The sequence below is a fragment of the Scatophagus argus genome, chromosome 1, assembly GCF_020382885.2.
Source record: "Scatophagus argus isolate fScaArg1 chromosome 1, fScaArg1.pri, whole genome shotgun sequence".
Lineage (NCBI taxonomy): Eukaryota > Metazoa > Chordata > Actinopteri > Scatophagidae > Scatophagus > Scatophagus argus.
In genome coordinates, this window is record NC_058493.1 from 12210786 (window position 1) to 12226226 (window position 15441).

General features: G+C 38.2%; 1 protein-coding gene across 1 annotated transcript in view; it reads left to right on the forward strand.

The window, feature by feature from the left end:
* ush2a (Usher syndrome 2A (autosomal recessive, mild)) overlaps positions 1-15441 on the forward strand; it is a 184653-nt gene that overhangs the window by 49180 nt on the left and 120032 nt on the right. The window contains exons 22-29 of the mRNA XM_046383631.1: positions 60-288; positions 790-913; positions 1117-1264; positions 2778-3059; positions 4448-4623; positions 4842-4989; positions 11292-11398; positions 11667-11790. Coding sequence (XP_046239587.1) covers positions 60-288; positions 790-913; positions 1117-1264; positions 2778-3059; positions 4448-4623; positions 4842-4989; positions 11292-11398; positions 11667-11790 — 1338 coding nt within the window. The remainder of the gene's footprint in view (positions 1-59; positions 289-789; positions 914-1116; positions 1265-2777; positions 3060-4447; positions 4624-4841; positions 4990-11291; positions 11399-11666; positions 11791-15441) is intronic.

Here is a 15441-nt window from a genome sequence, read left to right on the forward strand (position 1 = left end):
TCCCACCTCTCCAAACTCAATTCCCACCTCACTCCTTCCTTCGTACCCTCTTTCTTCAGGCCCTGAATCATTTGAAGATGCTGATTTGTTTCCCCACACCAACTACTCTTACTGGCTCATAACGGCTAATGTGGCCGGCACGACAATAAGTGCATCGGCCTCATACCAGACGTTAAGTGCGCCACCTGATGCAGAACAACTCCGTTTAAATCTTTTGGGACAACCCGGTCCGACCACGGCTAGTTTTAACTGGAGCACGCCACGAAATGATACTGGTCCAGTGGAAAGGTAAGGAGGGAGAGGATGGGAAGGTTAAAGACATTAGATGAAAATTTGGTCTGCAAATCAACAACCACTGCAACTTATGAGTCTTCAAAGTCTGGAAAAAATCAGTTGCTCTATCTATAATCTATAGTTGCCTGCGTTAATGTTTCTCACAGGGTATAATATGAGAAATTTGGATGGAGCTGGGTGTATCGATAAGAGATGCACAATGAAGGAGGATATGAAAAGATAGATTATTTGGTTGCATTTTGTTTTTTAATTGTCAGTGGAATAGTTGAGAGACAGAGATGTAATAGGAGAAGAGAGAGGGATGATCTGCAATAATTTTAAAACTTTAATTGCTGACAACAGTTCAAAGCAGGGACATGGCCCCCAGACCCCTGTGATATCCCAGCACTAGTTTTTAACTGAAACACCTGAGAAACCACATGCTGTTGTGGATAGGGACCGATGAAAAAATGAAGACACAAGGAGTTGATCATCACTATATTTTGTGCCCCTCAGGTTTGTGTTATCCTCCGTGGAGTCCTCCAGTGTGGTGGAGCCTGTTATTCACTACACAGGCTTATCAACAGAAGCTGTGGCAAGCGGTCTGAAACCTTTCACCCAATACATTGCAATACTGGAGGTAGGTGGGGCAAACAGCTGCCTGTGTTATTAGAGCCCGTATTTCTTTGCAAAAAGTATATCCCGAAAAAAAGATAAATATGTGTAGCAACCGTGTCATCAGAAGATTATGGCAGGCATACTTAAACAGTTTTATTTGCTGTCTTCACCATGCAGAGTCTATAAAATGTTAATGAATATACAGTATATTAACTTTGTCAACAGGCGTGCTCTTCTGGGGGGTGCACTTCTACCCCACCACTGTCTCTGTTGACAGCCTCTACCCCCCCACAAAACCAACCCCCACCCAGAGTCACTGCTACAGGACCTCATACACTGCATGCGTCATGGGAGCCCCCCGCTCAGCCAAATGGTAGGAATCCAGCCACATACATGTGACTTACTACAAAAAACAATGCACCACCACAAACTGTAATTAAGAAAGTTCATTATAAGTACATTACAATTACATGATATAACAAATATATACATTTTAATGTCTATGTATGAATGAATAATTGAGAATAATCACACACATTCACACGTTTTTAATTAACACAAAACACTTGCCTGGTAGTGTGGCTTTCAGGTTTGTGTCACTGAAGAAATATGAGTATTAACTAACACACGCACACACACACACAAATATGCAGTGAACTGGAACTGCCTTTGGTAAATCCAGAGAGCTTTGTAATGGCTGTAAGGCTCAGTGTCATACAAAGCCCCATAACCTGGGTTTTCTCACACTGTTTGTGTTTCTCTTTTTTTCGCTTTTTTCCGTTTCCCTCCCAGTATCACACTAAACCTTGTTACATGAGTTTCTGTGAGTCTCTGTCCTCCATTTTCTCAGCCATCAGTTATCAGAATTCCTTTATTTATCCCCGAGGGGAAATTCTTTTTACGTACAGACATTGCACTTTTCCCGACCAAGAAAATGAAAATGAAAAATCAATCGATGTTGTATGAGATTTTACATACTTGGTAAAGAGGATTTTCAGTAGTTCGATAAGATCACCAAGAATGTTAGAGTATTTTGTGGCCTGAATCTAGTTTAGAGCTTTTACTGAAGGATTCAAATAAACTAATGTTCACTACTTTAATAGAGAGAAAGAGAGCGAAAGGGATGAGACAGGCTTGAGGAAAATGGAACGGAAAGGAAAGGAAAAGGAAAAGAATAAAGAGAGAGCAGGGTAAAGAGAGGGTAAACAGGGTCTTTTGACTAAGGTTCCACATCAAGGCTCTACATATTAGTTGATTTTGTTTGAATTTTATATTTAAAACAACATTTGGACACTCATCTATTCCATAGTGGGTCAGTAAGTCTTTTATTGTATTTTGATGCTGCCTGCTCTGTCCTCATCCTAACCCAGCTCTGTCATTTTTCTATTATTAACAAGTGGAATTGAGCATGAGAGATTAGGACAATAGGCTGGTTTCCACCAGAGAGCTAAACAGGACTAGCCAGGACTTAGTAATTATCAGTTTGTTTTCGACTACAGGGCCAAACATTGTCCAGGGCTTTCTTATTATTTGTGGTGATAGATTTTCCTCAAACAGCAACATTACTGTCTTGAAAAAATGTAAAAATGTCGCATCCTGTTGCCGATAGGGATAAGTATGAAGTAGGGATAGTTTCTAATACACAGTCGACTCTTTTATCCTAAACAGACTGAAGTGGCAGTGGGACTCTATTTCAATAAAAAGACTTGAGCTGGTGAAATAATACTGCTGTAGTGGTTCCCTGACAGGTCCTGTAGCTGCAATTGTTTCCTTCCCTCATTTCACTTCAAAAATAACTATTAATTGAAGAGTACTAATTGTAAACATGACTATTCATCTCTTGTGCCACTCACCTTTTTTTCCAAACTATTTTGCTTTCTGTATAGGTGTAATCACAAGGTATGAGGTCTTTCTGTATGGACCAATGGAATCACAGAACCTTTCAAGCCCTGCTGTTGAGAAGAGAGTGTTCTTCAGTTCTGGTTGGTGGGATCCAAGTGTTTCCCCAGAAGCACAGCTGACCAATAGGAGTGCAGTCTCACCCCCTGAGAGCAGTGCCATTGTAGCAGGTCTGCAGGCATTTTCCACCTATCAGATAAGAGTCGTGAGCATCAATATGGCAGGAAATGTCACATCAGGATGGACCACAGCACGCACCATGGAGGGAGGTTTGTATAGATTGTAACTGTGGCTAAACTTAACATGTATCTTTTATATCCCTTTATAGTTACTAACAGCGAGTAGACCTTAAATTAACTCAAATTAATAATATATGAGGTTTCCTCATATATAATATATATTTTTAGGATTTTCAATTGATAACCATAATTGCTGAATGGCCATTAGATGCCAGTTTTATAAGTACCCTGTACTAAATCCATAGTACCATTCCAAAAACTCCCAAGGTCACTCTTGAAATGCTCCTCGGTAGTAATGTGTGTAGGTGAGTAAGCAGGGAAGGTAGGTAGATTAATGAGATAGATGGGTAAATGTCTGTTGCTGTATTTGTTACACTATTACTAAATTAGATGTGATTTCTCACTTGCTTTGTGTTAAATTTTGAATCTGTAATGGCTTCTGAATGCTGTGATGTTACAAACAACCTGGAACAACCTTCTCAAGCAAAAGAAGGCAACATGAGTTGTGGCCCAAATATAAAAATATCAAAATATTAAATTGATGTGATGAATAAAATCCGAGATCTGGGTAATCACGAAAATGTAATCCAGTGATGTTTTGGTCAAAGTCTGCCCACCAGAGAACTTTGCTGATGAAAGTAATAGAAAATAAATTCTACTTAACGAAAAACACAAGTATTTGTCATAAAGAATGAAGAGAAAGAAAGTAAGGAGGAAATAAAACACTGTGTGGGGGAGGGGAAACTCATTAAGGTATTTGAATTTCAAATAGATGATATGGCTCATTAGGACTAAACGATTGCCTCCAACATCACTCTAAGCTGTGTGTCTGGATAACAAGCATATGATAACACCATTATAAACGTGGAGTGCATGTGTGTGTGTGTGTGTGTGTCACTGTGTGCATCAATGTGCAGAAGTGAAGAATATGACTGTGGTTATGTCTGCAAAGAAATCACATTTCACAGCATATTTCACAGCTAGATTCCAGCAACAGTTGAATAAAACAATCCTTCTGTCTAATCTGTCATGTAATAGTGGCTCTGCTAACCATAGAATCACAGAACACCTAAATCCATTAAATCCACATAATATCCAAGTCTCCATTTTTTATGCATATCTTTGTGTCTAAATTTGTTTTTTGTTTGTTTTGTAATTGACTTAAAATGTACTATGTTGCAGTCAAGGGAAAACCAAAAATATGAAGAAATCAACAGCAAATTTTCGTAGTGTTAGTGTTAGGTATACATCTTAGAGAAAATGCATCTCTTCAGACTAAACACTGACTTTTGATCATAAAGTGAAATTCTTTGTAAATAGATAAAAGAAAAAAAAATAATATATATGTATGATGTTCGGGATTAAATGTGTGGTAAATATATTGCATGATCTGCATATTTGTGTGGTCATGTTTCCAGTACCAGAGTTGATTGCTCCTCCACAAGTGTCTGCACCATCATCAACCAGTCTCAAAGTTGAGTGGAGCACCACTGAGGGCCAAGGGGTCATCGCCAGGGGACAGATCACAGAATACCGAGTCAACTTGCTCACTGAGCAGACCAACAATCCCCATGCTCCTCCGGTTATTAGTCAGGTAAGTCGGACAAACTCACACTTTCACTTGTACATAATAATTTTATGTATGTGGGTTTTTTTATTTGTTTTTTAGTTAAATGCTGTTAGATTGGTTTCTATCTTTTGTTTCTCTCCTCTTTTCTTCCACACCTTGATTCTCCCTAATTTAACAAAACATTAGAACATTTAATGGTTACACTGTTAAAGGTTTCAATCCCCTTTTTGTTTTATTGACAGGTTTTACATAGGATGGGACCATCATCACATCCTGTTTACTTAGTGCAAGGATTGAAGCCTTACCATGTGTACAACTTCACTGTTACAGTTTGCACAAACTCAGGATGCATTAACAGTCTGCCAAGCACAGGACGGACCCTACCAGCAGGTAAAACCAAAAGATATGCACAGCAGCACACATAGATGCAGACAAACATACATACATATGGCAACACAACAGCACAATGCCTGGAAGTGCAACTGCTAACTGCTAGTGCAACAATGTTTGGGTGGTCAAAGTAACATCCATGTGAATGCCAGGACCTAAAGCATCCTATCAGCACAGTGCTTTTTAATGGTAAAAAGATGGTAAATGTTATTCTCTTCACCTGCCACTGATTTTGATGTCTGCATGTACAGTACTGTGCAAAGGTTTTAGGCAGGTGTGAAAAAAATAAAAAAAAAACGTAAAATAAGAATGCTATATAATTGTTTATTTTTTATAAGTTTACAAAATGCAAAGTGATCAAACAAAAGAAAAATCTAAATCAAATCAATGTTTGGTGTTACCTTTGCCTTCAAACCAGCATCAATTCTTACAGGTACACTTGCACAAAGTCAGGGATTTTGTAGGATTATAGTCAGGTGTATGATCAACCAATTATACCAGATAGGTGCTAATGATCATCATTTTCACATGTAGATTGAAACACAGTCAGTAACTGAAACAGAAACAGCTGTGTATGAGGCTTAAAACTGGGTGAGGAACAGCCAAACTGCTTCCAAGGTGAGGTTGTGGAAGACAGTTTCATGTCACAGGTCATACACCATGGCAAGACTGAGCACAGCAACAATACACAAGGTAGTTATACTGCATCAGCAAGGTCTCTCCCAGACAAAGATTTCAAAGCAGACTGGGGTTTCAAGATGTGCTGCTCAAGCTCTTTTGAAGAAGCACAAAGAAACGGCAACGCTGAGGATCGTAGACGCAGTGGTCAGCCAAGGAATCTTAGTGTAGCAGATGAAACACACATCAAGCTTATTTTCCAAACTGGAAGATGTCCAGCAGTGATATTAGCTCAGACCTGGCAAAAACCAGTGGGACCCAGTTACACCCATCTACTGTCCGGAGAAGTCTGGCCAGTGGTCTTCATAGAAGAGCTGCAGCCAAAAAGCCATACCTCGGACATGGAAACAAGGCCACGCGTCTCAACTATGCACGAAAACACAGGAACTGAGGTGCAGAAAACTGGCAGCAGGTGCTCTGGACTGATGAGTCAAAATTTGGATTATTTGGCTGCAGCAGAAGGCAGTTTGTTTGCCGAAGGGCTGGAGAGCAGTACAATAATGAGTGCCTGGTGTTGTCAATGCTGAGAAATACAGGCAGGTACTTATCCATCATGCAATACCATCAGGGAGGCGTATGATTGGCAGCAAATTTATTTTGCAGCAGGACGACTCCAAACGCAGCCAGTGTCATTAAGAACTATCTTCAGTGTAAAGAAGAACGTGAAGTCCTGGAGGTGATGGTATGGCCCCCACAGAGCTCTGATCTTAAAATCATTAAAGTCTGTCTGGGATTACATGAAGAGAGTGAAGGATTTGAGGAAGCCTACATCCACAGAAGATAAGTGGTTAGTGCTAAAAGATGTTTGGAACAACCTACCAGCCGAGCTCCTTCAAAAACTGTGTGCAAATGCCCCTAGAAGAATTGATGCTGTTTTGAAGGCAAAGGGTGGTCACACCAAATATTGATTTGATTTTAGATTTCTCTTCTGTTTATTCACTGCATTTTGTTGAATGATGAAAATAAACTATTAACACCTCCATTTTCCTTTCCATATTCTTAGTTTACAGCATTTTTTCACACCTGCCTAAAACAGTACTGTATGTACAGAATACTACGCTATATGTACAGTATAGTGTATATGTAAATGTAACAGCAGTGTTGAATTGTTTAAATGTGTGTTTTTTTTTCATATCGATTGCAACACGAGCCTCTGACATATCCGCACACACATCCAAACTCACACAGTCTTTCACTGGGTACTTGAGTGGTGACAGCATTGGTCGTGTTAACCAGCAGGGATATTCATGAAGCACTGCAGTTAAACAATTTATTGTTAATTACAAGGAGAAAAATGTGGCGTAGCACACATTTCTTTCTGGGCATGAATCAAACACACGCAAAATTACAAAACACATCCACACAATGTCTCTCTCTCTTCTTTAGATTTATAACCAGTATGGAAGTAGAATGAATTAGCTGTGTTTAATAACTCAGGCACAAATCTATGAGAGTGAGATGAGCACTAATTGATCAGCGCAGGATTACACACTCACACTCACTCACAAACGCACACACAGAATTTTTAGTAAGTGTCTTTATCTGTCTGTTTCCCTCTAACCGTCTGTTGCTTTCTTACTAATGCGTTCTTCAATTCTATCTCTACCTGGCACTTTCACTTGAACGTCAAGTAGCACATTGCAGCAGATGAACATGAATCACTGTGCAATATACATATTGCGCACACTTGACCCTTCAACACACTGTTCCATCTGTTCACTCATGGTTTCTACTCTTACTGCTCATTTTATGTTTTTTTTTCGTTTTGCTTTTGTTTTGTTTATCTCTTTAGGTGAGTAGACAATGGGTGCTGTGAGTGGTTGTGAAAAAAAAAACAACTTTCATCTATAAATACTTGCTCAGGGATTTGAGCTTTTGAACATACTCTAAACAGCTACATCTGTTGACATAGTGAATATTTTAATTTCATACAATTCTCAAAAAGTCCTTCCTTGTGTTTATTGTGATGAATGATACTCCATATTGTAGTCAGTGGACTTTTTAAATGTATTTTTAATGGCTACATCTGTTGACACAGCGACAATGTTTATTTCAAGTGATTCCAAAGACTTCTCTTGACTGTAATACAGTACAGTACAATATGGCTTATTGTACCCAGTTGACTTTTTGAATGTATTTTTAACAGCCACATCTGTTGCCACCATTTTGTTTCATCCAACACCAAAGATGTCCCTTGTTTCAACTATAAAAAATGAAATGACATATGCTGTTTGGCAGATTTTTTTGTTTGTTTTTTCATCTGCAAACAATTTGCATAGCCTGTGCTACTCCGTTGGGTGTTTAGCTTCTGTTGTAGCACCACACCTCGCTTTTTCACATTCAGTTTAAAACTATCATCTTGAAAGTTATTTTTAAAGCATAACCATACTGCTGAGATATTTGGTGCATACCCCTTAGTGTTGTGTTAAAACAGATTTTCCTCTGCAGCCTATTAGCAATAACGAACAAATAAGTCGTAATCGCGAGATGAATGACAGTTCTGAGAAACTGTAGCCTTTATTGTTTGGTTTAATAACCATTTTTATAACCATTTATATATTTGTATATTTTAATACTAGGGTTTTCAGGCTTTTTTCCCATTTTCTCCAGGTATTTTAGACAGCCGTGTTACAATGTAATTCCTGTTGTCTTAGCCTTAAGATAACTGACTAAAATATAGTTAAATTATAGTCAAATATTATAGTAGTATTATAGTATTATAGTCAAATAATCAAGTAAGTAAATCAGTAAATTTGTAAGGTAGTAATCAAAAAAATACATTCAGGAATCACAAAAGAATCAAGGGAAATCCATTAAGTGAATTAATCCCCCCCGCCTCCCAACCCTAATAATCACAGTAATAGCATAATAGCAAGTATAAGTAAATACTGCAAGTTTGATAGTTTGTATTGAAAATGCAATGGCCAAGCATCAGCACTCAGCTTGCTGGACCACTTTACACCACACTGTAACTTTATCCTCCAAATCTTGGGCTGACACCTGTGGCTTAGCCAAAAATTTTAAAAAATGTACATTTATTCTGCTGCACAATGACTTACCTTTATTATTCTTTGTGAGATTATCCGTCTTGCTGATATACAGTTCATCGAGTTGAATACTACAGTATATTTATATGTAATGCCTTACAACATCTTTGGCCCTTCATTTTGAGTAAAAATCTGCAGAAAATCAGAAAACATCAGCATGATTTCTCCAAATGCCTGTCCAAGAGTTATTTTGACATGTTCTTCAAATCTTTTTGGAGAAGTGATATATGAGCATTATGACCCCTCCTGAATGAAACTCTGTCTGTGGAGCAAATGATCCTCATATTTAGTGGTTCTCCTAGTAAGGTGTACTTAAGCGAAGTACTGATGCACTGATAAATCTAGCATGCATACGGCTAGGCCATTAGAGTCAGCCACCATCTGCTGTAACTGAGCAGACAGCATCTGGGAAACCACTGGAGTTACACCAAAACACACAACTGAACATTAGCACACACACTGAGACAGACGTAACAACATAAGGAAAGAGCTCTCTGTCCATGTGTGTGGATACATTTACAATTGTTTCAACGTGTGTGTCTTTCCACAAAGTTATTGATCACGACGTAAAGTGAGTGGCTAATCAGGGGCTGATGGTGATGTTTTATGTATCCTACATCCATAAAGGCTTGTTCTACAAGACACACACACACACACACACACACACACTGTAACACCACTCAACAGAACAGGAACTTTATTGATTTACGCATAATTGGCCTGAGGCCCTTCTTGAGAAGAGAAATATGCATGGCAAGGGATCGCCATGTCAATAGGCGGTGTGGTTGTGTGCGTGGTGTAACTGTACGCTAAGAGCCTGTTAAGACATGTCAGTCGCTGTAAAAACAGAAAACACACACAGGCACAATTGCTCATGGGAGCTGGCCCATGATTTAGCTGCTTCATTACCATGTCGGCAGCTAAAATTAACCTTTCTGGTGGACTGTTAACCTTGTGTGTGTGGGTGTATATGTGTGTCTTTGAGCACACACGAAAGCAAGTGGCTTTCGTCAAACTGAATATGTCATAATGTTAAGTACATTTCAGTGAACTAAGGCACGTGAAGTATATAGGACAACATATTAAAATCCCAGAGATCAGCCAGGAGGGAATCTTGGTACAACCAGTGCAGTTACTCAGGACAGCGACTTGCTTAAAAGACCCTAAGACAGCTTTTGAAGTGTAATTAATACTGTAATTATAAAAATAATGATGAAAAGGAATTTTTGTTTGCACCCAAGAGGACAATGTAGATTGTTTCAGAATAAATATGTCTGTACAGAGGGTTATTGCATCTTCTCACTCCTATTTTGAACTTTTCATTTATAGTAAGAAGAACATTTGCTTTCATTTTTGCTAATAAAGAACTGAACTTATTCTCATTTAACTTCACCAAGAAAGTGAAGACAAACTATGTATACATACCTTCTGAGTGTTCACTGATGTCAGGTGCTATTATAGCTCACAGTAACAGTTACTGTGAGCTATAATAGGTTGAGTGAATCGGTGATAATGCCCTCAGTAACAGAGTCTCACAGTCAGACATCACCCAGGGATCCTCCAGTTCACTGAGGTCAGTCCAGTTTGATCAACCCTCAAAACCACTGGAGCGTGGTTCATCTTACCTCAGGGCTTTCTCTCAGAAGCCCAGGAAACATGAGCAGTGAGAAGTATGTGTTTCCTCATGCACAGATACTACAAGGCCTAGTTGTTCACAAGATAAACGTCTCCTACGTACGTGGCCCTTTGTAGATCTTAATACATGATCCGTAATACATGTACATAAACACACACAAATATTTTTTTCTAGTACTTTACACATCGATGAAGTACAGCACTGTTTAAAATAAGGTGTGTGTGTGTGTGTGTCACAGGAAATGTTCTAAATGTCACCATAGCTCAATTTCAATAGACTGGTAAGCTATCGATTGGCAGTAATTTATGGTTCGATGCGTAAAGATGAGCTGCCTAAGACAGGCTGTCCACTTCGCTTTTAAGAGCTCTATTAGAACTCACACTAAAGACGATCCACAAGTGTGTCACTGAGAGCTAATTTACTCCTACAGCAGACCATTTAGACCATTACTGAAACACACACATAGACACAGAAGCACAACGATTGAATGACGCTTGTGTGTACACATCTTTCCCATCTCTACACCAGTTCATCACTTGCTATATTTCTCTTTCCATTTTTATGTATTTCCTCTCACCATATCAGCCAGTCTCCAGCTGATTTATTTATAATACATGTTGAAGCCGCAGCTCCAGTATCTCTCAGTGTGTTTCAAAGGGACATTTAATTCAACAGCTAAAGTGAAAGAAGAAAATTAAACTGACCATCTGTTAAATGGAAATGGGACTTTTGTCCAGTCTAGACATACAGTAGGAAGATGCGTTTCTATCGGGAATAACAAAATAAAACGTCAGTAAAACATCAAGATCAAGCTATTTGAGCTGTGTTAGGTGTGGTTCATTGATAAAGTGTTAATCAAAATCAGATGATTAAAATTTAATTGAGATGCATTTGCATTGAGATGAGATTCAATTTGTTATTTTCTGTCTTTCTCTCCTCAGCTCCAACAGGACTGTCCCCACCTGAATTACATACTGTGAATGAAACCACCATTCTAATAGACTGGGACCCCCCAGCTCAACTCAATGGACCACACCCACTATATCAGGTATGTGACAGTATTGGCGTACATACCTTATAATATATGTCAGTTGGCATTGGTTGTGGCAGCAATTCAAATTTTTAACTTACGTTTGAATTATGTCATATATCTTCTGCTACGTGCGCCACCATGAGGTTGACGTGTGGTTCTCAGCATGTTAGCATTGTTAGCTCAGAGCACACCCTTTTAATGCTGCTAGCTCAACTGTAGACTTGAACAGTAACAGATGTATAAATTTCATCAAATTTGAGAATGTGAAGTGTTACTTTTCCAGGTGGAGAGAACAGACGTCTCTTTCTCTAACTCACAAGATCCTGTCGTCAGAGGAACCAGATTCCCAGGAAACAGTTATCATCAGTTTCCCAGTGACACTCTACCTACCAACACTGACTTCACAGGTAAAAAAGATATCTGTATTTGCGTTAAAAATGGTTGTCTGTCTGCGTTCCTATCTGCTGTGCATATGAGTGTGTGTTCACATGCAAAAAGTGCCCGTCTTTTCTGGTTTATTTTTGTGTTGCTCAGTGATTGACTGCGGTGTCCCAGTCTTCTAGTGACACTCCTTTAGAATGACTTCCCCAGTCATCTTAAAGGACAATTATCTTTCTGTTTACCAGCATCATTAGAGGGTTGAGCTGCACAGCCAAACATGTTCTGCTTCATCTGAGAACATCACCCAGTCTGACGCTCATAATTAATGACTGCTGATACTAATCAGTGGGATTTGAGCGGGCAAAGCTCTTTGATGCCACTCGAGATTACTTCACTGTCCTGCACAGTCCTCGTATCACCAGTTAAGTCTTTCTGCATGGACACAATGTTTAAATTTGGGTCACAGAAAAACCTTTTCCAAACCACATGAAAACTGTGATAAAATCTAAAAAATAAATTCACGTTTGTGGGCAAAGTAGTTTTCTAGAACTCCTGACAAATTCTTGACTTTTTGCAGATAAAAGTTTTCATCTGTAATCCTTATGTGTCTGTAATTGAGTCAACAAAGCTCTCTATATTAGCCACATAATCTTGTTGCGTCTAAAATACCTGAATATGTTTGCTACTCATAAAGCAGTTTCATGTACTGTTCATTATATATATTCTGAGGAAAAACTCGCAAACTGAGACAATCAAAGTCGTAAATTAACGAGAAGCTCAAATAGAAATTCTCTGACATTAAGGTTGCAAATTTAGAGAAAAAAGAGAGTATTTTTTTGTCAAGGAACCACAGCAGAGAGAGCGAGAAGAAGAGTGAGACAGAAGGCATTTGGACTGTTGGGACAGAAGTGCAGTCACAAGACAAAAACTGGTCATTTGATCAGGAAGTCTGATGAAATTCTGATTTTCACAGCAGATTGGGCTTCTTATAAATTTGTGACTTTATAATCTCTGAGAATAATCAAGTCTTTTATAATGAATTTGTTTTTTCTCTAAAATGTACAACTTTGATATCAGAAATCCTAATGGCCCTAATACACCATCATACAGATTAGATATTGTTCCCATATCACATGTCCGACCTCCTCTTGGATTTCTCTGTGTTACTACCATAAAATAATGTGCGTCAAATGATAGGTCTTTAAATGTAATTTCTTTGAGTTCTTTTGGAGCTTAATGGTAAGACAGTGTTGAGTTATCTTCTTGCAAATCAGCAAAAAAAAAATAAAAAAACTGTTTGTAGGCAAATGGAAAGAAATCTCTACAGTTGTCTAACCAATTTATTTTTTATCATGGTTGCTCTGATTCCTGTGTTTTCATCCCAAATCAACAAATGGTGATATTTTGATCATATCCATGATTCTTCAGCACAAATGTAAATAGATATATCTGAATGCTACCAGCAAATAGACAATGATTTTTGCTATTGAGAGGGTTCCTCTCATCTCCTCCACTCTCCTCCTTCATAAAGGGTAATGGATCAGACAATGACTTTCAGACCGGATCTATTCTGGACCATGAATGTGTCGGCAGTCCTCAAACCATCGCCCTTTTACAACCATCAATACTAATAGCATCATCTACAGACAATTATTCCCATCGAAGCGCATGGAACAGCGAACAAATCAAAGCCAAATTGGATTATGAATGTAATGCAGTGTAATGCGCCCTCGAGAGTCAATTGATCACAGAGGAGAGACTCGTCAATCGTTGATGTCTTGTAGTAACCCCAACAATAACGTTTGTGAAATTTTCATGACTCAAATCTTTGCATAGTATTTTCTGATCAGTAATACTATTGCAGTACCCCATATTTCATTCAGAAAGCTCTGGCAGCATTGATGGAAATGGTGGCTCATCATATTTCCCCATCAACATGATGCACCGTACTAGGAATATTAATAATGTGTTTTTATATGTTCATTCGGGGTCATACTACAGGCTTTCTCATTTCCTAATCATATGAATTAAGGGCACATCTTTGAGCGTGGCCAGTGTTCTGTATGTTAAATCTTAGTTAAGTTTGTGGTGTAAGATGACATGAAATTTGCCCTTTCACCTGTAATTTTATGGCCACTTCACTTAAATTATTTTTGGCTAAATAGGTTGTTTTCTGTGTGCTATTATTGTGATAGAAGTGGATGTTTCCATAAATGATAAGCCTGCTCGCTTGTGATTAACGATGCTTCTTAATGCTGTATGGACATGGGGTACTTGAGGTCAATATTTACCACACTGAATCTTACTTTAGATAAAACAGGAGTATAACCATATGCAATCATGCTGTGATTATGAATACCCTGTAAGTGCTTGTTTCCATAAATGCATGTTAGTCCATTCATCTTATTTGTAATGCCTCTGTATCTAAAGCCGTACAATGTGACTTCTGATTCTCCTTGGACTCTGTGCATCACAGTTAAGAGTGAAGTACAGTATTATTAAATAACCCATTTAAATGGACCCTGGTTCAAAAAAGATAATATACTCCTCTGTCGTCATTTGTAATTTTTCAGTATTTGAGCCTGAAATGGACTGATTGCAGCGAGCATGATGGCCTGCTCATATTTTCACTAATCCAGATGTATTTCTACAACCTACAGTAAATGAGGAGAGATTAAACATCACAAACATAGTTTAGAAAAAAAAGAATAAAGAATGAATGCATGAACAAATAGCATAACAGATTTCCAGACACATCTAATACCGTACAGTGCTGCAGCACCACTGCAGCAATTGAGCAGGAAAGAGGGAAATGTTAAATGATACAAATTATTTTTCCTTAATTAATATGATTGATTGCCAGGCATTGACGTTGAGAGGAGAGGGGGAGAAATGTGTGAAGGGAAAGTTTGCACAGACATCATTAGTTTTTCCCCATTTAAAGATTAATCAGAAGAGGCTGGGCTCTTTAATTCTGTCATTTGTATATTTAATGGGCTGCTGCAGAATCTATGGGTGTAATTAGCTAGCTGCCGCGCTCTCATTAATACGCCAGGCTCTGATTAATGCCAGCACAGAGCTAACATGACTGGAGTTATTCAGGTTATGTTGTGTAGATGATTGCACACATCCTCCACTGTTTACTGAGACAGAAAGACGAGAAACAATACAATAACACATGGAACAATACTACCTAATAAATAACACTATACTTAAAATTGTAAATGCCTGAATATAGCTAAATGTTATTGTTACGTATTGTGGAATATGACACAAATCCTCTTTGCTCACTTAGGGACAGAGACAGAGGAACAGTACATTAAGAAAGAACAATAAACTCAATTTAAAACAATCTTTAATCATTTAATCTACAGAAGACTCATGCAATTCTCTTAACTACTCTGAAGTTGATGTTGTGAGTATAATTGGTTTATAGGTTATATTCTTTAAAGAGCATTAAGTAATATATCAGTCATGAAAAAAAACAAAGGTCTTGTTCTGGCCAAGCCGGGTGACTCCATATTTTGCTTTGAAAGCTGTAGATTAAGCACATTTAAAATTGAGAATAGGATCTCTTTATCAAGAGAGGTCTGAGAACAAAAAATAAAAACATTTACAGGAACACAGTCAACAAACACAGAAGAGAAAAGAGTTAATTAAAACAATTACACTAATCA